The following is a 22983-nucleotide window of genomic DNA, read 5'->3' on the forward strand; positions in this document are numbered from 1 at the left end:
ATGTAACATCACTCATATATAATATTTCAATGGCCTTTGATTGACAGACTTCCAACTTTTGGGGAGATTTAGAGATTGGCAAGGGGAAAATACAATGGTCTTTTCTTGAAGGCTGTATGTTGACCTACATATTTCTGGGTTTGTGTTGTTGTTTTGCTGTCTCCATTTGCTATACCCCATGTCTACATCTATTCATTCAATTGTGTTTTTGTCATAATTGATAATTGGCAAATATGCAATTAGAGACCAACAACTTCAATTAGATATGTGCTATGCTCTCAATATATCATTTTCTCATTGAAAATGAGGTCACAATCTGATGAACTATGTAAGACAGACATGTACAACACCTTGTAATTATTTCATTCACAAGAAACAGATCAAACCACAAAATCTTTACACTGACCAATGAACCATGAAAATGAGGTCGAGGTCATATATGAACAATGCCAGACAGACATGAAAACTTTACATCATTTCATACACCATATACCACAACCACACAAACTAAACATTGTCTAATGAACCATAAAAAAATGGTGTCAAGGTCAGATGACATCTGTCAGTTCAACATGTACACCTTACAATCATAACATACACCAAATACAGTAGACCTATTGATTGCAGTATCTGAAATATGTACATAGTCAAGTGGAAACTGCCCGACAGGCATAAGAACATACTGGTATATGAAAATAAAACTTCATAACATAAGGCATCTAATACAAAGTATGAAGCATCCAGGTCTTCAACCTTCTGAAATATTAAGCTTTTAAGTAATTAGCTGATGTAGCAGAAGATCGCTATCCCTATGTTTAGCTTTGTGACAGAAGTTGCAAGCCAGACAAAAACCAAATGAAAACTGATTTGAAAATTTTCGTTCCATTCAATTTTAAGACTAGTCAAAATCATACTACAGTAGTAAGTTCTATCTATGGACACAAAATAAGAGAACAGAAACATGTCAAAGTGAGTTCCAGGAAAGGTTGGCTTTTAGAGAAGTTTGGCTGACATGTTATAGACTGTTTTGAGTCTATGCTCTCAAATATTTTCACCAACTGGCCATGGGCACTTTTAAAACAAGAGTGCCTTCTTTACTAACCATTGATATTATGTTGATAGTCCTAAATATGAAGCTTTACTACAACTATCACATAAACTTAACATAATCCAAGAAAATGAGGTCAAGGTCATATAAACCAAACGAGAAATACATATACTCCTTACAATCATTCAATACACCAAAATATAGTTGACCTATTGCTTATAGTTTCTAAGCAACAGACAAAACCAAGAAAACTAAACATTGACTAATGAACTATGAAAATGAGGTCAATGTCAGATAAACCATGTCTGGCAGACATGTTCAGCTTACAATTCTTTCATACAACAAATATAGTTTAACAATTGCTTATCATTAAAGAAATCAAAACAGACCAAAATGTCAAAAACTGAACACTGAGCATAAACTGTGAAAATGAGTTCCAGGTCAAATAATTCCTGCAACTGACATGTTCATCATAAAATATTTTCATATACCAAATATAGTAGACCTATTGCATATACATTTGTAGTATTAAAAACTAGATGTGTCAAAGCAACAGGAATATCCCCGTCTCAAAAGGTTGAAAAATCTGCAATTTCAATAACACATGTGGAAACAAACAAGATGGTAGTCTCACATATCAAAAATCAGCTCAAAATCTGGAGGCGTATAGAAAAAAAGTCTGTGTAACTGTGATTTTCAACAATTTTCAAAGTTGAAAACCCTTAATTTTCGCAAAAATTAGAAGAGCAGAACAAAACTGAACTTGATTTGTAACTCACATACCAAAAATCAGCCCAACATCTGAAAGAGTTTAGAAAAAAACTCTGTATAATGGTTTGTTGCGGAATGATGGAATTTTGGAATTAGGGAATTTCAGAATTACAGAATTTCGGACAAGGGTAAAACTATATGGCACCGACAACTTCTTTGCGGGGCAATAGAAAGAGACCCAAACTAAAAAACTTATCTTTGACCACTGAACCATGGAAATGAGGTCAAGGTCAGATGACACCTGCCAGATGGAAATGTACACCTGATGTTGAATGTATACACATAAATACAGACAGAACGCAAAAATCTTTGTGCTATCACAGACTTGGCACCTAAAAGCTGCAATTCCATGTATAGTATATATTACTGACTTAAGGTCTACAATCGTGACAATAAGGCTCAATTACAACTCATTTAAAAATACAAAATGTTTTCATGACGTTTTAAAATGAACATAGATCTTATAAAATATATTAAAACAAAGCATCATAATATTCTTAAAATAATATAACAAATATATCACAGATAATAGCTTGCTTTCATCATTAGTTCCCCAGTAATCCAAGTCAGGTCCATCAATTTGCTTTGGTACATAGTATTTCCTAAGCATTTATACATTTTACATATGGTTTAATAAATTTAGAGTATTTGTCTTGCAAAATGTCTTTTTGTTATTAAATATACAGTTGAAATGAACTCTCCAACTTCATTTTTATATGCAGACATAATCATGATCCTACGACAATAAATAAATCACTGCACTTTTTTTTACCAAATAAATGGCCTTAGTGCACTGTACATTTGTAATTTAAAAAGTTTTGAACTTTTATCAAATGTTATCTTTTTCATTGAAAGCGCCTATGTCTTTCAAAAAATACTTTAAAAAAACAAGTACAGGTAAGTGTATTTTTCTAATTTGTTTGTATTTTGAAATAAAAATCTTCAACCGGTTTTTAAAAGAAATAATTCCAGCTGTTTCAGTTCTTTTGTTCATAGTGAAAGGTATTCAAAGATATAAAAATATACTCATTAGCTAACAATCTTCTTAATTATCAACTTTCATGCAACACATCAACCAGCTTAGCATATTTCAGAATGTCTAATCAAATAGTGGTTTTACTTAGAAGGAAGACAAATACATAAAAGTAATGATATTGTTTTGACAAATCATTCACAGAGACAGCAAATTACACCAGTTTATGATAACGCTCATGATTAAGTTTATGACAATGAATTTAATGCTGACCATGATACTTTATACGATTGGCACTCATAATTTGACATGAATCATTTTCAGCACTTAAGTCTGTGAATCACACCACATCCTGTGATGTCTACGACTATGAATTCATTCAGCACTCTCTATGTTGGCATTCCACAGAACTGGCAGTGATTATTGCCATACATATTTCTGATGCTCCAAAAATGCACTCTCTGAGATAATCATTTATTATGCTCATGGGACATAACTCAATGTTCAAATTATATATTATCTCCCTTGTTTTATTTCAAGCATCAACAACTGGAATTCCTTGAGTGAATTGTCTCCAATTTGTACTGCTTCCTTTATTGGCACTTTCTTCAGCTAATCTGGATTTTCTCTTAAATGCACGACCCCCATACAATGGTTTGGCTGAGGGAGGGGGTAAGGGACATACCCTTCCACCTGAGTATTTCAAAGTTCTTCTTTCTATCATCACAGTTTTAACATCCTCATGCACCTATAATAAAAAAAAATCAGCTAATCATTTACTACAAAATCTTACATTTAAAACAAAGTTTTCTTAAATTGACCAATCAGTACAAAAATTATAAGCCTTACAATTAGACTAAATTAGGGAATTTCCAAAACTCCTGGCAAAACAGTTGGTTGGTCTCATAAAAGAAAAAAATCTATTGTATTTGTACATATATTTCATATCCATGACTTTTCAAATGAACTTAGAATTAAGACAATCAACTCATGTAAGATGTAATAATATATCAAATACAAAAAAGGGACAATGTATGTAGTACCAGAAAAGTTTAAAACAAAATCTGATTGAAGGTCATATTTTTCAAAATCCCATATTTCAAATACCATTATGAAAGTTTTTTTTTATTCATTACAAGTAATTTCCTATTTTCAATTTAACATTGTATTAGTTTACCTGTTTCTTTTCTTCTGCCAGCTTCAAGTTGAAATCTCTTTCATCCATACAAGCTTTCAGGTCAGGGAAACAGCTTCCTGATTTGTACATTCTCTCCTCCACATTAGAGATGTCAGCATCTTCCTGACTCCATGTTGACTTGGCAGACGCTGACATTAATCCAGGGTCTTTTGTTATTTCCTCTATATCCGCTGAACTAAATAAAAAGAAAAAAGATTTTTTAATCTACTTTCTATTTTAAGCAAACTACATTTATTCAGAGTGATCTCAGCGGTTACTTTAATAGTAATATATTAGGGTTTATGAGTGTCATGATGAAGTAAAATCCCAAAAAAGGGCCTTAGATGCACAAAACACCCATAGGAGCTGTTAAAAGGTAATAAAAGATTTATTCAGAAGTTTTTGTAATAAGTACATCTCTACACAGTCACAATTTTGAATCTTTTTTGGCGAGTGAACCAGTAAAAAGTTTCACATTGTATGTAGCTACTGATGTTTTTTGACATCTATACGTAGAAAACCTGATAAACTGTATATCTTTCTATGACTGGTCTATTTTCTTCCCTTAGACAGTTTTAAGCTGAAGGGAAGTCAGCTTGATAAGATTTCCTCACACATTGTAATGTCAATGACTACTTCTCCTCACACATTGTAATGTCAATGACTACTTCTCCTCACACATTGTAATGTCAATGACTACTTCTCCTCAGACATTGTATGGTGCTGATAATGTCTCCTTCCTTCTCAAAGCTCTGATAGGCGATGGAAGGACAATAAGATGAATTGAAAGGTTACAAATAAAAAAGTGTGCTTTAGTATTCAAATGTGTCTTATATTAAAAGAGGGAGAGGGAATATCACAACTGATGAGACTATGTTAACTTACCTAACAACTATAGATGATTTTTTAGGCATGAGCACTGTGGGATATAGTATGCCACGAAGGATTGTTTTAGCCTGGTCAGCGGCCCTACTGTTGACCACATCACCAACAGACTTCCCAGGAAACAATCTGGACAGGATGGACAGGACTTCTTCATTAGTAGGGTCTAGTAAAAGTCCCATGATCAAGTCTTGTCTAGCACCTTGCATATTCTTAAAAATAAAATTGAAGAGAGTGTTTCCTTTTCACAAGAATAAAAGTCTGTTTCAAATCATACAAATATGTGAGACAAAATTCAAAACTATAAATAAATGATCTATCAGACTAATTTTTTTCTCAATTAAATTGTTTCATAATTTTCATGTCATAGCCTTTAAAAGCTGACTATATGGTATGGGTTTATCTCATGCTTTCTAGCCATATGGTTGTCTATAATTGATAACATGGACTTCATTTGAACTCTGGTTGACAATGTCTCATTGGCAATCATACCACATCTCCATGATCTCCTTATTTTAATATGAACACCTGAAGGAATTTATTTTATTTGATAGATTTATAATACCTACTTATTTTCAAAATTCAAGATGCAAAAAAAAAGCCTTATCATACCTTGTTCTTTGTTACATAAACGACAATTTATACCTCACAATGAAATCAACAGCTAGTTTAAAATTTGCAACATTAAAAAAAAAACTTCAGAGAGATGATAAAGGTATTCATATAAAGCAACCTTCTCCCTCTAACTCATATCTTTACCTACCTCCATCATATATCTTGCTCTGGACCTAGATATATAGTAACTCCCCATCTTAATATTGTACTGCAGTGCTAGAGTAAATTTAGATTCTGCTTCCTATAGAATAGAAAAATATATAGAATCATAATCATTCAGTATTTAGAATAAAGTAGTACTAGCTGGAAACCGTTTACACAAGGAGTTCCAGGACTGAAGATAGTTGTTGATGCTTGAATTAAACAAGGGAGATAATGCATGTTTCGAACATTGAGTTATGCCCCATGACCATAATAAATGGTTACATCTGAGAGTATACTTTTGGAGTCGACTGTGCAAGGGCTGTATAGCCAGTCCAGCTAGATAAAAACTCCCATATATATAATACTTTTGGAGCAATCAAAAATATGTAAGGCAATACACACTTGCAATATGATAGTTTTTGTAGCAGTTAGATTTTGTGTACCACAAAAAAATGATTTAAATGATAACATGTTACATCATATAAACTCTATCCACAATTATATTTGTAGAGAATTTCTCTTAAGCTGGGGCTAGGGGCTGTCTTAAATTTGCAGTGAGGTGAGACTTCTTTTTGTTTGCTCACTGTGACTATGAGATGGAGAGCAGAAATGAAACTACTGTTACTTTGCTTTTTGTGTGTTTTTTTGCTGTGCAAGTTCTGATTATGTGTCATAGATCCTTTGTTTTTATATTATTGAACATTTCAAAGCTTGTAGGAGAATCTGCTTTATGTTGAAAGTCAAATAAACTTTCTGATTATAGTTTCGAAAGTCATATATTAATGGGTTTCTGTCTCATTGACATTAGCCCTACATCTCCTTTCAGTAATACTTAAATATTAATAACTCTTCTGAGTTTCATTATTTTACTAAATTTCTGTTATTACATGTTTCAACTAAGTATAAATTATATAAAACTGCCTTAAGTTACTTTAATCATTTCTCCATCTTTAAAAAATCATTTATGATATACATATACTTACAGGGTAGTTTTTATCTTGGTATGCTACAGTAGCATATTCATTATAAATAACTGACACTCGATTTTTCACATTGATATCCATAGAATCTAGGTCCAAGGCTTGGTGGTAATCTTGTAAGGCAAAATTGTAATCTCCTTGTCTAAAGAAACAATCTGAAAAAAAAGATGATTTGTGAAATAATTAGTTAACAGTTCTTTCAAATGAAATATATAGCTCTATGAATGGTTTATAAATGATCTATCTAATTAAAATATAAGGTGATATACCTTGGTTTTATTACTACTTATGTCAAATCAAAACAGAAAACTTTACAAACTAATTACATCTTAGATATAAAATGAAAATCTATACTCTAAAAGAATCCTGTTACAATAAATTTATATCAGTTCAAGAATTTAAAAAAAATGGTATTCATAGAGAACATCATTTTGCATCATTTAAGTTACATGTATATACTGAGTCATCAATATAAAAATTTGTATCTTCCTCCTGTCAAATTAAAAAAGAAGCAAATACAATAAAAAAAAATATTTCCAAGTACTAAAAAACATCATGAACAAATTATGACTGATGTAAATCATAAAACTAACTCATTACCTCCCCTGTTGATGTAAAGTCCCTTTTCTCGCTTCTCTCCCTTGATAGCTTTATTTAATAGTATTATAGCTTCATCATAAAATCCCTTTGTAAAGCATTCCACAGCAAAATCATTGTAAGTCAGTAAAAGTTGTCTTTGTGATTCAATATAAACAGGACTCTCTTCATTATGATCACATTTATCTAGCGCCAGCAGGAAGTCATCTATTGCAGCATTAAAATCGGCTAATCTTCTGTGTAATGTACCCCTGAAAAAAATCAACCATAAGACATTTATAATAATTTCATTAAACTGAACCTCACTTTTGACAGTTACATTTTAAGCCAAAAATGGGAGACAACTCAACTTGCTTGCATCAAGATTTTATTATTCCTGTGTAAATTTATATTTCATTGTAAGTTTTACTAAAAGGTCTGTTTAAGCATATTCTAAATAACATAGCTTTTTGTTTACAAAACATATACTCTTGATTTCTAAATATAAACATCACTTTAAGTTTTGTTTGGTCTTGTGATATTCATTTTATTGCACAAACATTTGTTAAACTTAGTTCCATCAAACTTTATCAAAAGCAAAATTTCCATTACATTACCTAAGAACATGAAAATCTGCAACAGCTGGGTCAGTTTCTATAGCAACAGATATTTTCTGCAGTGCCTCTCTGTGTTTTCCAAGTAGGTTTAATTGCATTGCATGATGTTTATTTTCTAGAGCACGTTTCTCCAGTTTAATCATCATTGCTTTGGCTTCAGGATGGTCTTCATTTAACTTCATGGCATCTTTCACATCATAATAACACAATGTGGTCTAAAAAAAAGTAATACCAAAGGGATTCAAAATCTAAACAACCTTATATAATCAAAAGTAAAGTCAGTAATAAAGGCTTTTATGGGTTTTACACAAAATCATTAATTATATATTTCCAATTCCTATGCACTAGCTAGTTCAATGGTTTATTTCATTTCTTCTAGTGGTTTTCAAGTTAAACATTGAATGAAGCAATCTATGAATCACCCAGCACGGGATCGCTCTTGCATTTACAATGTACACATTTTGTTAAGGGCCAGCTGAGGCCTGCATCCAGGTGTGGGGTTTTCTTATACTGTGTTGAAGATCCATTGTTGGCCTTTGGCTGTTCTCTTCACATTTCTTTCTATTACCTACTTAATCTACACATTTCTTTCAATATGAAGTTGAGGATTACTTTAAAGGAATTCAGTATAATAAATTTGCCTCTTAATTTATTAATTTCAAGGTTACTTTTATAGCAGAACAATTTATTTATGATTGTTCTTTTTTACCGAAATATTAAATTACTTACATTTCTAAACATTTCATGTAATCTAGCCCTCATTATATAAAGATCAGGATTATCATTTTCAGATTCTAATCTTTTATTAACTAAAGCCAAACATTCTCCATGTCTGTGTAAGGCTGCTAAACATGTCATACTAAAAATAGAAAAGATACAAGATGTAATATTGTTCACTAAAGCTTATAATAGTCCTGATTAATTATTTTGTATAAAGAAGAAGTTTATGAGCAATAATTTGCATGATCAAATGAAGTTTAATTTTAATTTCAGGAATCTCTACTTCTAAGTTATTGGTAAATAAGGAAGTTGATAAGCTATGGATGTGAAAACATGCTCACGTGTAATTTCTGTTTATTTGATAGCTGGCCAAACAATAGTATGGGTGATACATGTGCTCTGTCAGTTTATTTAGCCAAAATGCCACTTCTTAAAGTCTTTTTTTGGCAAAAAATCTGAAAAAAATCCTTCATATGATGTCCCTTTAATAACCAATTATATTAATTGTGCCATCAAATATAATAATGTTTGGCTAATATTCACAATTTCTGAAAACCTGTCGCCTGATGCTTTAAAATGGGATAAGTACATGTATTAAAATTATGAGAATATTGGTTACATGATTAATGAGGGGGAAAATGCTACTACTTTAATAATACCTTCTAATATGATATCCCACATTATCTGGAGCCATTTCTGCAGCTCTGGCAAATGCTTCTAGAGCTTCAGGATAAAGTCTTTGATCAAATAATGTTTGTCCTTGGAAATAAAACAAGAATGCTAGTCTTTTATAATAATCGTCATTTTCTGGCTCCATCAAACACACTCTTTTGTAATTCAAAATGGCTGATTGAAAATCACATAATTGGATGTAGGCTTCAGCTCGCTCTACATAATAAATATGTAAGTCTCTCAAGGCTAAAGATTTGTTGATAAAGTTAATAGTTCCAGTAAAGTCTTTCTTCTCCTTCAATTCCATAGCTTTGGCAAAACTGAAAAATAGAAAGCATTATAACAACATTACAATTTGTATTTGCAATTCATTCTTGATTAGCTTAGTATACGATAGGATGTTTGCCAATTACTGTATTGGATCCTACAATTAGTTGTCTCCCTTTGATGGACATAATTTTAAGTTTAACGCTAGCCAATAGAACAAATTTATATGTGTGTTATGTCTCATGTGTGTGTAATCTTTTAGTTTTTCAAATCTGTTAATCTTACAATGTATTCGTTTTTGTCAAACTAAAAAACTTTAATACCAGTAGTTATTTTTCGCTAAAATTTGCTTTAAATGCCTTAATACCACTTTCAATTTATCATGCTTAGTGAAAAAGAGAGTTAATTTTTTCAAACTGACCCACTGGTGAAATGTTCATGTTAAAATAAGTTTCATGAAATACTGAAAAATAATAGAATTATTTTTTCAGAGTACGTCCCATAAAACACCTATTTTTGGACTTATAATTAAAATATTTACTGTTCATTTGCCCTGGCATCAATTATCTCTTGCATTCCTGGTGAATATTTACTGACTGGTTCCCATGACTCTGGTTGAAACAGGGTCTGTTGACGGCGCTTAGCATCGTCTAAAGTTTGTTCATCTACAGCTGTAGCAAATACACTTGATGCTGCCTGGAAGTTAAAAAAAACATGATGTAAATTAATTATAATTCCAGAAATAAATATTGTATATATATATACTTTATAAAATATTGAGAAAAAAGAAAATGTACAGATCATATGTTAGTAATTTCAAATTGAAAAGAAATCTGAATGATAAGAAATTTATCATATTAAGGTTTTGTAGATAAACAAAATATGACCAATTGAGCACTAAGTCACAGTTGACTGTCCTGACTAAGGTATCCAAGGAAGATCGCATCAGAATATCAGTGCTGCTGCATGGTTTCAAAATTCCCAATTGGTCAATAGCAATTATAGAAAGGGTGATGCTAACTCCATCAGATAGTATGATTGATATGAAAATACTGAGAATTATTATACATGTATATATGTCAATCACAGTTCAAAGTTTACTCTTTTGTATGTTTTATTTCATTTGTATATTTTCTTTATGCACAAAACATAGCCTTCAAATTTAAATCATTGAAAAGTTAGTGAGCATAAATATTACTGTGAATAAAATTTCAGTAAACCACACATAAAATAAGTAAAACATAGTGAGGTTAATGAAAAAATATCCAATTGTTAGTGGAACAGGTTTAAATGCCCAATGATGGATCATAATGTTAGGAAGGGAGGAAGGCAGAATGAGGTACAATGTATTTAACAGTGATGACAAACAAGAATTAAATAAACCAAGGATAATTAGGGTGGATTTTTTAATTCATAATTGTCAATCAACAGACTAAACAGGGTATTGTGTATTATCTGCACATTTTTATATTGAGTCTTTATCTCACCCCAAAGAAACCCTTTGCAAGCATTGGTTTTTCTTTCTAAAAAACAATACTGAATTAACTATTTACTGTATAATGATTTAACAATTACATGTACTACATGTACAATATAATTTTGATTTAAACATGCAATATACATGTATATTGTATTAAAAATCCACTGTTTTAATAATATGTAAACTAAAGATAAATCCTACATGCACATGAATGAATACCAAATCAATGTACCGGTACAATGGAATAAAAATCATAGTAACATACACATAAAGTTAGTTTTATTGGGTTTTTTTCAAAACTAAATTTTCATATTTTTTCTTCACATATACATACATTGTACATGTACATTGTACATTTTATATATGTACAGTGTACAAGACAAGACATTTCAACTATAATTTTTATTTTATTAAAAAATGTATTTTAAGTTTTGTATGAATCATTAATTGTAATTTTTTATAACTTCAAAGAGGTAAAAAGGCTCATATTAACTCCGAAACAAAACCATACCTGTTGTTTAGCTGAATTGTTATCATCAGGTTGTTTCTCTTCTTCTGCTTTCTCTGGAGCTTTCACCAGTGCCATAGAATTCTGTGTATCGTCGATACCACTTGTACTTGTTTCATCATAAGTAAATGTGGAAGATTCTTCCACTATTTCTTTCATTGCTTTTTCAACTCTGTTATCCTGTTCTTCCAGAAATTTGGTATTAGATTTATTAAACTGGTGTTCTAATGATGGGTAAAACTGATCAACTTTTATCAGTTTTGGATCTATTTTATATGTTGATATTTTAACATCAAATGGATTTTCACTGCCTTGAGTCTTAAGAAATTCCCCACCACCTAGATCACTGGTCATTTCTTTAGGTTTTTCAGGTGGTGGGGGTACTTTTTCAGGGGATGTCTTTTCCACTGGTTCCTTCTTTTCATTTTTACTTTGTTTTTCTGGTTCCTTTTTTGCTTCTTGTACTTCTTGATCAGACTGGTCCTTAGTTAAACTTGTGTCAACACCACCGGACACAACATACTCAGTCTTACGCTTTCTTTTATCAGCCATGGTGATGGATTTATTTATTAGAAGAAGAAATTGATTTTTTTACTTCACGTCACATCTCAGCATTCAAATCGATTACTTGATTTAACTGAAAAAAGTGATATATAGATATAGGAAGATGTGGTATGAGTGCAAATGAGACAACTCTCCATCCAAATAACAATTTATAAAAGTAAACCATTATAATTAAAGGTACGGTCTTCAATATTATTTTTACCAATTTATATATATATATACATTGTATGCGCACAAGTCGATAATCATAAGTTAACTGATTTTTTTCTTGTACAAATTATTATTATTTTCAAAACAGTCTGCACCAATTTAGCCATTAGTCTGATGCCTCAGACTAGGAAAAAAACTGACAATTTATTAAGTGTTAACCAAATTATTTTAAAACATTAGAAATGATTATGTGTGTTCATGCTATACATGTACAAAATATTTCATCTTGATGCATCTTTGGACTCATCACAGTCCAGACAGGTTAACGTGAGTCCAGGACTCATGGTCTCGCCTCAATAAGAACCCTGATTTATTTAGATCAGGGTGTTTACAACAACTGGCAAAACCTGAAACCTAATTCTGTGCAGAAAAAAAACTTTCTAATTTATACTGTGTCAGTCATTCAAGGTCTGTTCACCCAAAAACACATTCGCCCCTTTCACTTTCGCACCGTATGCACTTTCGCACCATAAACACATTGGCACCCTACACATTCGCACTCAAAGTCTGTTCACACACACATTCACACCTTTTTCATTGGTTTGGGTGTAGGACGCAAAAGGACCTAATTTTTTTTTTGGCAGTGTCTGCGCGTACCTGCATGCGGGTACGAATAGCAAAATTGCCGTTCGTAGGCTACGCGTACCCACATCCGGATTTATAATAAATTGCCATCGGATCGGGAATTAAACGTAAAATATATACAGAAATTATCGCAATTAGTGAATAAAATTGATCAACTACTTAAGAAGTTTTGTAAACATTTAATAATATGCAAGTGATCAACAGTTTTTCCCGGTTAATAAATATTCTTAAAATGAGAAAAGAGTGATATACATGTGGGGCAGACATTTCAAAGTTATCATGAATTGGAACAATGTGTTCAAAAGTATCAGTCGATTGATTTTATACAATTGTATATAAAAACAAACTCGGAGTCAATTGCAGCTGCAGAGAAAAGATGAACTGGAAAAAACAAAAAAATAAAGAGGAAATCAAGTTTTACAGAATATTTTTTTCCTGTCATTCACGGAGGCAAAAAATTCTAAACAAGTTCGACAGGAAAAATTAAGGCCTAATACATTATTTCTGGAAAAACAAAGGCCGATGCCAATAATCTTCTATGAAAGCTTCGTTAATAAATAACAAAATGTTTGACGAAAATGTAATTTAAACCTTCAGCGCATCAAAAAATATTTTGCCTCTGAGCCGTGGAAGCAACTTAAAATTCGGAAATTATATATTATCAGATTATAGGACTATAGTTTACAGGACCGGTATATTTCATTTTCAATCAGTACATGTGCATTTAATTATATATTATCAGAGGCGTCTCTGATATTATTAACTTATAAATACAATTCGAAAATATTATTTGTCATACCCTTCACTCGTTCTACTCGAAATCCCCATATTATCGATAATTTCTGTATATATTTCACGTTTAATTCCCGATTTGATTGCATTTTATTATAAAACCGGATGTGGGTACGCGTAGCCTACGAATGTCAATTTGACTATTCGTACCCACATGCGGGTACGCGCAGACACTGCCTTTTTTTTTTATACAATGTAGGGCGCAAATCTGTGCTCCCTTTAAAATCAGTTACAGGGACCCCCCTTATGTAAACTAAAGTTCGGGATCCACCACTGCTGTGAGGTGTAAATGTGAGGGTGCGAACATGTTTTGGGTGCAAACAGACCTGATACAAACATTATTAATTTCTTATCTTTTTACACATCAACTGATGTTTTGAGAAAATATATATATATGCATATTTTTATTATTCATATTTTTGCATTGACATTGAAGCTAAAATATGTGTACGGTAAATTTCGATAAAAGTTGCTCAAAATTAAAACTGCCAGATCTGTGCAAAACAAACCTGCACTGTTTGTAACAGTTACACACACGACCCAGTGCCGCCATATTGTTGACAGATATCGCTATGGTAGTTGGATATCTGTCCAAAATCGAAGAAGACAAATGTTCTGATTGGAAGAATGATTTATGTTAACCAATCAGAAGGCTCGTTACAAATACGACTTGAAACTATTGTAAACAATATGGCTGCCTTCTATTAATTATTTTTCTCCGCAACTTTTTATAATGACAATGATAACAGGCAAATAAATGGATGAGTTAGCCGACCCTTACAGTAGTGATGAGTATGGTGCTGATGCAGAGCAATCAAGAAAAGCTAATTCTACCGTAATTGTTTGGAATTGTTTTTTTTATTAAGACCTATGCCATGGCTATGAGCACAGAGTCAGAGAGAAAGCTCTACTGTGATAGTCGAGTTTGACATATTTATACATTGTTACTGCCAAGACATAGGCGGATCCCTGGGGGGCCCGGGCCCCCCTTTTTGTGGGAAAAATTTGGTTGATTATATAGGGAATAATTGAAGCATGACTGGAGCGAGCCCCCCCTTAGGTCAGTCAGCGGGCCCCCCTTAGGAAAAGTTCTGGATCCGCCACTGCTTTTTCTACTGTTATTCGTCAAGAAAGTACCCCCATTACGACCCTCTGAGCACAGAGCTTTAAGTTTTGACAAATCACATTAATTTTTTCTCAAAATTAACTGTTACAATAATTATTTAATACCTCTAACAAATCATGAATAGGATATTTTGACAAATCACTTTAAACTTTTAACCACTGTGAGTGTGATGCTAACAGTAGCCAAAAATGGTTGTTTGACACCTGACAATAAAGGTCATTTCTACCCTCTATTTAGGCTTTAGCCTATTCACCTTATTGCAATTTTGAAATCTTTCTTGGTTGACTAGAGAATCTTCACCACTTGAACTATTGACGCCATACAACAATTATTTTTCCATTGTTAAGTCAAATATTTTGTATTATGACGTCAAGATTGTTCAGGAACCTTTATGATACATGTCCAGCAATGGCGTACAAATAGCGATAAGGTGTATACTCAGCCTAAAGTACACAATTTTGTAGTTGACATAAATTATACATGTATCCATCTCCTTCTTATTTTATGATACATTTTGTAATATATGAAAACAATTCACCCAAAGTGTTACATTTTTGTTTGTACCTGTGTAAGATAAAGTCTGAGATATTTATTCAAATTATTTTTATTAAATAATGTTGATTAATAATATTAAGATTTCATATTTAAATATATTATTTTAAAATGTAAAATTTATATTTAAACCGTTTTATAATATGTACTATCTTTAATGATCTTTACAGTTTACTTGTTTATGAGTTACATTTTAATTTGTCAGACTGCCCCTTTACTTCTGTATAAGTCTCTCCTGTAAATATTTCATCTGCATCACTATTTAAACTTTTAACGAAGAGAGCATGTGCTTATGTCAAGTCTTAGTCAATAGGAGACAGCAATTTTTTAAATACTACGGAAAGCTAAAATAACAAAAGTTAAAATGTTTTTTTTTCTTACAGTTCCTGTATCTTTAATAAATATCTTTAAAGTTGCAAGTTTTTTACATCTTGGCATTTATCTTTTTAATAAAAAGTAAAAGAAAAAAGAAAATATACTGACTCTGAAATTGAATTGTGGGTTATATTAGAAGGGCATACATAAGCTTTGAGATAAATGACAGATAATTGGTGATATAATAATTCGTATTTACCAGCCTGTTTGGTTCAGTTTTATCAAAATATTTAAGCAAAGAAACGTCGCTTAAAATTTATGTCCCCTCCTGGTTATTTCAATGTGTATCAATAAGTAACACATATATATCCCATTTGTGTTCTGATACCAACCTGTTCCTGGGACAATAAGTGGTCTGTGAATTTCAAAATTAAAAAATATCCTCAAAAAATGTCATGAGTACATGTATCTTGACTTGGTCTAGTCTGTTGATCTCATTTGTTATATATATTGATCCCAAATTTAAAGATATAAGTACACACTGAGTGAATGATACAGATTCAGGACTTGTCATTACATTGTCTGTCTTTATCAGTTGCGATTGCTTTCATATTTGTTTAAACAATAAAACAATCTTCATGTATCAGCATGTTTACTTTTTAGAAATGGCTGAAATCATCAAATGTATCACTAAACCATCTGCAGCAGGTCAAACCAATGTCTGTGTATAACTTTGGATTGGCAAATAAAAAGGACCTGAAAGCTACAAACCTAACATCACAGAGAAGTAACAGTTTTACTAATCTAGTGCCAGAACCTGTAATACAGTCTGTCAGTTCTCAGAGAACTGCCTGGTAATATATTAATTAAGATTCTATGAAAGTACATTATTTTATGGAGTTCTGATTTTTGTTTTTTTGTGGAGGGGAAGGCAGTATTTTGCCTCGAAGAAATCAAAGAAGGAGAATCTAAAATAGTTGTTGAAATGATGGGTGCATATATAAAACAAATATGAATTAATATGGCAAGTTAGATATAGGAAGATGTGGTATGAGTGCCAATGAGACAACTCTCCATCCAAGTCACAATTTATAAAAGTAAACCATTATAGGTCAAGGTACGGTCTTCAACACAGAGCCTTGCATTGGCTCACACCAAACAGGAAGCTATAAAGGGCCCCTAAAAATTACTAACTTAAAACCATTCAAACTGGAAAACCAAGTCTAATCTATATATAAAAAAAAAAAAACAAGAACGAGAAACACTTATGAACCACAACAACAAACGACAACTACTGATCATCAGATATATTTAAAAAAAAAAACAAAAAAAAAAACATTTATAATACACAGTGAATGTCAATCTATTAACATTTTCAAAGATAAAAAGCCTGAAAATACCAAGTGGACATTCAAAACACATAAATTGAAAACAAACTGACAACTCCATCATTTATTTACTGACAATGGATGTAATTTCAGAATCTCACTTGACACATCTGATTTCATTTATCATATGATATTTTAGCATTTGTAGATCTGTAAATGAAACTTTGTGTTACTCTTAAAGAAACATTTAATTCAGATAAATATGCTAAGCATCATGACGAGTAACCAGGTGAGTCATTACAAGACATGGAAATCTTTATTTCAGGGGAAGTAATGCATCCATACCTGACCTTCTTAAAGCCAACACAAAAGCATCATCAAGGCCATCAAGTGCTAAAACATCAGCTAGGAAACATCACCCTCCTACTGGTAAAAAACAACGCCCTCAAAGTGCTAAAGAAGAATGTGTCCAACGTTCGCCAGGCATTGCAGGTTGGTAGTTAATGTTTTAGTATTCTCCCATTAATTTTTTATAGTTAGACCAAGCTTTTGATGTTATTTTTTTGCACAAGCAATATATGACCACATCATCTGGACATTATTTTTATGTGTTTTGTAAACATATTCAAATAGCTTCCTGGTAAACAGGGAACTTAAATATCATTTCTAGAAATTGTAGCATCACATTCACATTCAATCAATGTAGCATATAAGATTATTATGATGGTAAAAGGCTCTAGGAAGACACTTAATAGATGTACACAATAGCATCTATAAAGAGGGAGGATAGACATGCACTATAGAGCCAAATTGATCCAAAAGTTAAGCTTTTTTCAAACTATCTGTTGTCTTGAATTTTTGCAGTTTTTGTAGAGTCTGCGACTTTTGTTGCAGAAAGCTCAACATAGGGATAGTGATAAAGTGGCGGCGGTGTTAGCTAACTTCTTAAAAGCTTTATATTTTAGAAGGTGGAAGACCTGGATGCTTCATACTTTGGTATATAGATGTTCAAGATACGAAGTTTCCGTCAGTCACATGTCTAATGTCCTTGACCTCATTTTCATGGTTCAGTGACTACTTGAAAAAAAGTTAAGATTTTTTGTAATGTTAAATTCTCTCTTATTATAAGTAATAGGATAACTATATTTGATACATGTGCGTACCTTGCAAGGTCATCATGCCTGTCAGACAGTTTTCACTTGACCTCGACCTCATTTCATGGATCAGTGAACAAGGTTAAGTTTTGGTGGTCAAGTCAATATCTCAGATACTATAAGCAATAGGTCTAGTATATTTGGTGTATGGAATGACTGTAAGGTGTACATGTCCAACTGGCAGGTGTCATCTGACCTTGACTTCATTTTCATGGTTCAGTGGTTATAGTTTAGTTTTTGTGTTTTGGTCTGTTTTTTAGCTCACCTGGCCCAAAGGGCCAAGTGAGCTTTTCTCAGCACTTGGCGTCCGGCGTCCGTCGTCCGGCGTCTGTCGTCCGTCGTCTGGCGTCGTTAACTTTTACAAAAATCTTCTCCTCTGAAACTACTGGGCCAAATTTAACCAAACTTGGCCACAATCATCATTGGGGTATCTAGTTTAAAAAATGTGTCCGGTGACCCGGCCAACCAACCAAGATGGCCGCCATGGCTAAAAATAGAACATAGGGGTAAAATGCAGTTTTTGGCTTATAACTCAAAAACCAAAGCATTTAGAGCAAATCTGACAGGGGTAATATTGTTCATCGGGTCAAGATCTGTCTGCCCTGAAATTTTCTGATGAATCGGACATTTCGTTGTTGGGTTGCTGCCCCTGAAATGGTAATTTTAAGGAAATTTTGCTGTTTTTAGCTCACCTGGCCCGAAGGGCCAAGTGAGCTTTTCTCATCACTTGGCGTCCGGCGTCCGTCGTCGTCCGTCGTCGTCCGTCGTCGTCCTGCGTCCGTCGTCGTTAACTTTTACAAAAATCTTCTCCTCTGAAACTGCTGGGCCAAATTTAACCAAACATGACCAAAATCATTATTAGGGTATCTAGTTTAAAAATTGTGTCCGGTGACCCGCCCAACCAACCAAGATGGCTGCCATGGCTAAAAATAGAACATAGGGGTAAAATGCAGTTTTTGGCTTATAACTCAAAAACCAAAGCATTTAGAGCAAATCTGACATGGGGTAAAATTGTTTATCATGTCAAGATCTATCTGCCCTGAAATTTTGAGATGAATCGGACAACCCGTTGATAGGTTGCTGCCCCTGAATTGGTAATTTTAAGGAAATTTTGCTGTTTTTGGTTATTATCTTGAATATTATTATAGATAGAGATAAACTGTAAACAGCAAAAATGTTCAGCAAAGTAAGATCTACAAATAAGTCAACATGACCAAAATGGTCTGTTGACCCCTTTAGGAGTTATTGCCCTTTATAGTCAATTTTTAACCATTTTTCGTAAATCTTAGTTATCTTTTACAAAAATCTTCTCCTCTGAAACTACTGGACCAAATTAAACCAAACTTGGCCACAATCTTCATTCAGGTATCTAGTTTAAAAATTGTGTCCGGTGACCCGCCCAACCGACCAAGATGGCCGCCATGGCTAAAAATAGAACATAGGGTTAAAATGCAGTTTTTGGCTTATCACTCAAAAACCAAAGCATTTAGAGCAAATCTGACGTGTGGTAAAATTGTTTATCAGGTCAAGATCTATCTGCCCTGAAATTTTGAGATGAATCGGACAACCCGTTGATAGGTTGCTGCCCCTGAATTGGTAATTTTAAGGAAATTTTGCTGTTTTTGGTTATTATCTTGAATATTATTATAGATAGAGATAAACTGTAAACAGCAAAAATGTTCAGCAAAGTAAGATCTACAAATAAGTCAACATGACCAAAATGGTCTGTTGACCCCTTTAGGAGTTATTGCCCTTTATAGTCAATTTTTAACCATTTTTCGTAAATCTTAGTTATCTTTTACAAAAATCTTCTCCTCTGAAACTGCTGGGCAAAATTAAACCAAACTTGGCCACAATCATCATTCGGGTATCTAGTTTAAAAATTGTGTCCGGTGACCTGGCCAACCAACCAAGATGGCCGCCATGACTAAAAATAGAACTTAGGGGTGAAATGCAGTTTTTGGCTTATCACTCAAAAACCAAAGCATTTAGAGCAAATCTGACATGTGGTAAAATTTTTTATCAGGTCAAGATCTATCTGCAACAACAAAAGAGAGTTTTTAACGACCTCAGCTGGCTATACAACCCTTGCACAATCAACTGAATTTTGCAGAAATCATTAATAGGATAGATTGCCCTTATATGATAATTTTTTATTACCTTTTTGGTTTTTTTTGGCAAAGGGGGAGCGGGGGGGGGGGGGGGGGGGGGGGGGTTGCGCAACAACAAAACAACTTCACAACTTTCTCATTACTTTGCATTTCTCGTTAGATAAATTTTACAAAATTCTCCCCTGAAACAACTGTCAAATTTAAACAAACTTGGTTTAAATCACCACTAGGATATCCAGGGACCACTGTGTATGATGACCCTGCCTGCCCACATGGCTGAAATAAAACATAGGTTTCAAACGCACTTTTTAGTATTATATCTCTGAAACTAAACGACAGTACAACAGTTGCATTTATCATGCATCAATTGTAAATAAAAATATCAGGTGAGCGACACAGGGTCCTTGGACCCTCTAGTTGGTTATTATCTTGAATATTATTATAGATAGAGATAAACTGTAAACAGCAATAATGTTCAGCAAAGTAAGATCTACAAATAAGTCAACATGACCAAAATGGTCAGTTGACCACTTTAGGAGTTATTGCCCTTTATAGTCAATTTTTAACCATTTTTCGTAAATCTTAGTAATCTTTTAGAAAAATCTTCTCCTCTGAAACTACTGGGCCAAATTTAACCAAACTTGGCCACAATCATCATTGGGGTATTTAGTTTAAAAAATGTGTCCGGTGACCCGGCCAACCAACCAAGATGGCCGCCATGGCTAAAAATAGAACATAGGGGTAAAATGCAGTTTTTGGCTTATAACTCAAAAACCAAAGCATTTAGAGCAAATCTGACGGGGTAATATTGTTCATCGGGTCAAGATCTGTCCGCCCTGAAATTTTCAGATGAATCGGACATTTCGTTGTTGGGTTGCTGCCCCTGAAATGGTAATTTTAAGGAAATTTTGCTGTTTTTGGTTATTATCTTGAATATTATTATAGATAGAGATAAACTGTAAACAGCAATAATGTTCAGCAAAGTAAGATCTACAAATAAGTCAACATGACCAAAATGGTCAGTTGACCACTTTAGAAGTTATTGCCCTTTATAGTCAATTTTTAACCATTTTTCGTAAATCTTAGTAATCTTTTAGAAAAATCTTCTTTTCTGAAACTACTGGGCCAAATTTAACCAAACTTGGCCATAATCATCATTGGGGTATCTAGTTTAAAAAATGTGTCCGGTGAACCGCCCAACCAACCAAGATGGCCGCCATGGCTAAAAATAGAACATAGGGGTAAAATGCAGTTTTTGGCTTATAACTCAAAAACCAAAGCATTTAGAGCAAATCTGACATGGGGGTAAAATTGTTCATCAGGTCAAGATCTATCTGCCGTGAAATTTTCAGATGAATCGGACATTCCGTTGTTGGGTTGCTGCCCCTGAAATGGTAATTTTAGGAAATTTTGCTGTTTTTGGTTATTATCTTGAATATTATTATAGATAGAAATAAACTGTAAACAGCAATACTGTTCAGCAAAGTAAGATCTACAAATAAGTCAACATGACCAAAATGGTCAGTTGACCACTTTAGGAGTTATTGCCCTTTATAGTCAATTTTTAACCATTTTTCGTAAATCTTAGTAATCTTTTAGAAAAATCTTCTCCTCTGAAACTACTGGGCCAAATTTAACCAAACTTGGCCATAATCATCATTGGGGTATCTAGTTTAAAAGTGTGTCCGCTGACCCGCCCAACCAACTAAGATGGCCGCCATGGCTAAAAATAGAACATAGGGGTAAAATGCAGTTTTTGGCTTATAACTCAAAAACCAAAGCATTTAGAGCAAATCTGACATGGGGGTAAAATTGTTCATCAGGTCAAGATATATCTGCCCTGAAATTTTCAGATGAATCGGACATTCCGTTGTTGGGTTGCTGCTCCTGAAATGGTAATTTTAAGGAAATTTTGCTGTTTTTGGTTATTATCTAGAATGTTATTATAGATAGAGATAAACTGTAAACAGCAATAATGTTCAGCAAAGTAAGATCTACAAATAAGTCAACATGACCAAAATGGTCAGTTGACCACTTTAGGGAGTAATTGCCCTTTATAGTCAATTTTTAACCATTTTTCGTAAATCTTAGTAATCTTTTAGAAAAATCTTCTCCTCTGAAACTACTGGGCCAAATTTAACCAAACTTAGCCATAATCATCATTGGGGTATATAGTTAAAAAAATATGTCCGGTAACTCGGCCAACAAACCAAGATGGCCGCCATAGCTAAAAATAGAACATGGGGTAAAATGGAGTTTTTGGCTTATAACTCAAAAACCAAAGCATTAAGAGCAAATCTGACAGGAAGTAAAATTGTTGATCAGGTCACGATCTATCTGCCCTGGAATTTTCAGATGAATCGGTTGTTAGGTTGCTGCCCCTGAATTGGTCATTTTGAGGAAATTTTACTGTTTTTTTTTGTTATTATCTTGAATATTATTATAGATAGAGATAAACTGTAAACAGCAATAATGTACAGCAAAGTAAGAACTAAAAATAAGTCAGTATGACCAAAATAGTCAATTGACCCCCTAAGGAGTTATGACCCTTCATAGTCAATTTTTAACAATTTTCTTAAAATTTGAAGATTTTCAATATTATTTTCCACAGAAAGTACTGTTATAAATAGAGATAATTGTAAGCAGCAAGAATGTTTAGTAAAGTAAGATCTACAAACACATCACCATCACCAAAACACAATTTTGTCATGAATCCATCTGTGTCCATTGTTTAATACTCACATAGACCAAGGTGAGCGACACAGGCTCTTTAGAGCCTCTAGTCTTATACAGTATGCAATAGGTCTACTATATTT

General features: G+C 33.0%; 2 protein-coding genes across 3 annotated transcripts in view; one reads left to right on the forward strand and one right to left on the reverse strand.

The window, feature by feature from the left end:
* Positions 1-2232: 2232 nt before the first annotated feature.
* LOC139511910 (tetratricopeptide repeat protein 16-like) lies at positions 2233-14174 on the reverse strand. 2 transcript variants are annotated; one of them, XM_071299060.1, is made up of 13 exons: positions 14091-14153; positions 11434-12067; positions 10930-10965; positions 9984-10138; positions 9163-9495; positions 8513-8642; positions 7784-7998; positions 7191-7438; positions 6594-6745; positions 5615-5707; positions 4855-5063; positions 3970-4165; positions 2233-3540 (listed from the first exon to the last, which is right to left on the reverse strand). In XM_071299060.1, the coding sequence occupies exons 2-13, from the start codon at positions 11980-11982 to the stop codon at positions 3328-3330; spliced, it is 2529 nt and encodes an 842-aa protein (XP_071155161.1). In that variant the 5' UTR covers positions 11983-12067; positions 14091-14153; the 3' UTR covers positions 2233-3327. The 2 variants fall into 2 exon arrangements, with proteins under 2 accessions (XP_071155161.1, XP_071155162.1); XM_071299061.1 differs by lacking the exon at positions 10930-10965 and having other exon boundaries at positions 14091-14174.
* A 97-nt stretch (positions 14175-14271) lies between these two features.
* The window catches only part of LOC139511911 (putative leucine-rich repeat-containing protein DDB_G0290503), a gene marked incomplete in the record, with an annotated part of 28722 nt that continues 20010 nt past the window's right edge, over positions 14272-22983 (forward strand). Inside the window, 3 exon segments of the mRNA XM_071299062.1 lie at positions 14272-14416; positions 16238-16428; positions 17228-17394. Of these exon segments, the coding sequence (XP_071155163.1) occupies positions 14339-14416; positions 16238-16428; positions 17228-17394 (436 nt within the window).

This window comes from Mytilus edulis, chromosome 2, assembly GCF_963676685.1.
Source record: "Mytilus edulis chromosome 2, xbMytEdul2.2, whole genome shotgun sequence".
Lineage (NCBI taxonomy): Eukaryota > Metazoa > Mollusca > Bivalvia > Mytilida > Mytilidae > Mytilus > Mytilus edulis.

Coding starts and splice junctions, on each gene's coding strand:
- LOC139511910 (XM_071299060.1), bottom strand. CDS start 11,982: ATGGCTGATAAAAGAAAGCGTAAGACTGAGTATGTTGTGTCCGGTGGT. Junction 6,746..7,190: donor ACTTTACATCAACAGGGGAG/GTAATGAGTTAG, acceptor CTTTTTTTTCAG/ATTGTTTCTTTAGACAAGGA. Junction 3,541..3,969: donor TGGCAGAAGAAAAGAAACAG/GTAAACTAATAC, acceptor TTTTTATTATAG/GTGCATGAGGATGTTAAAAC.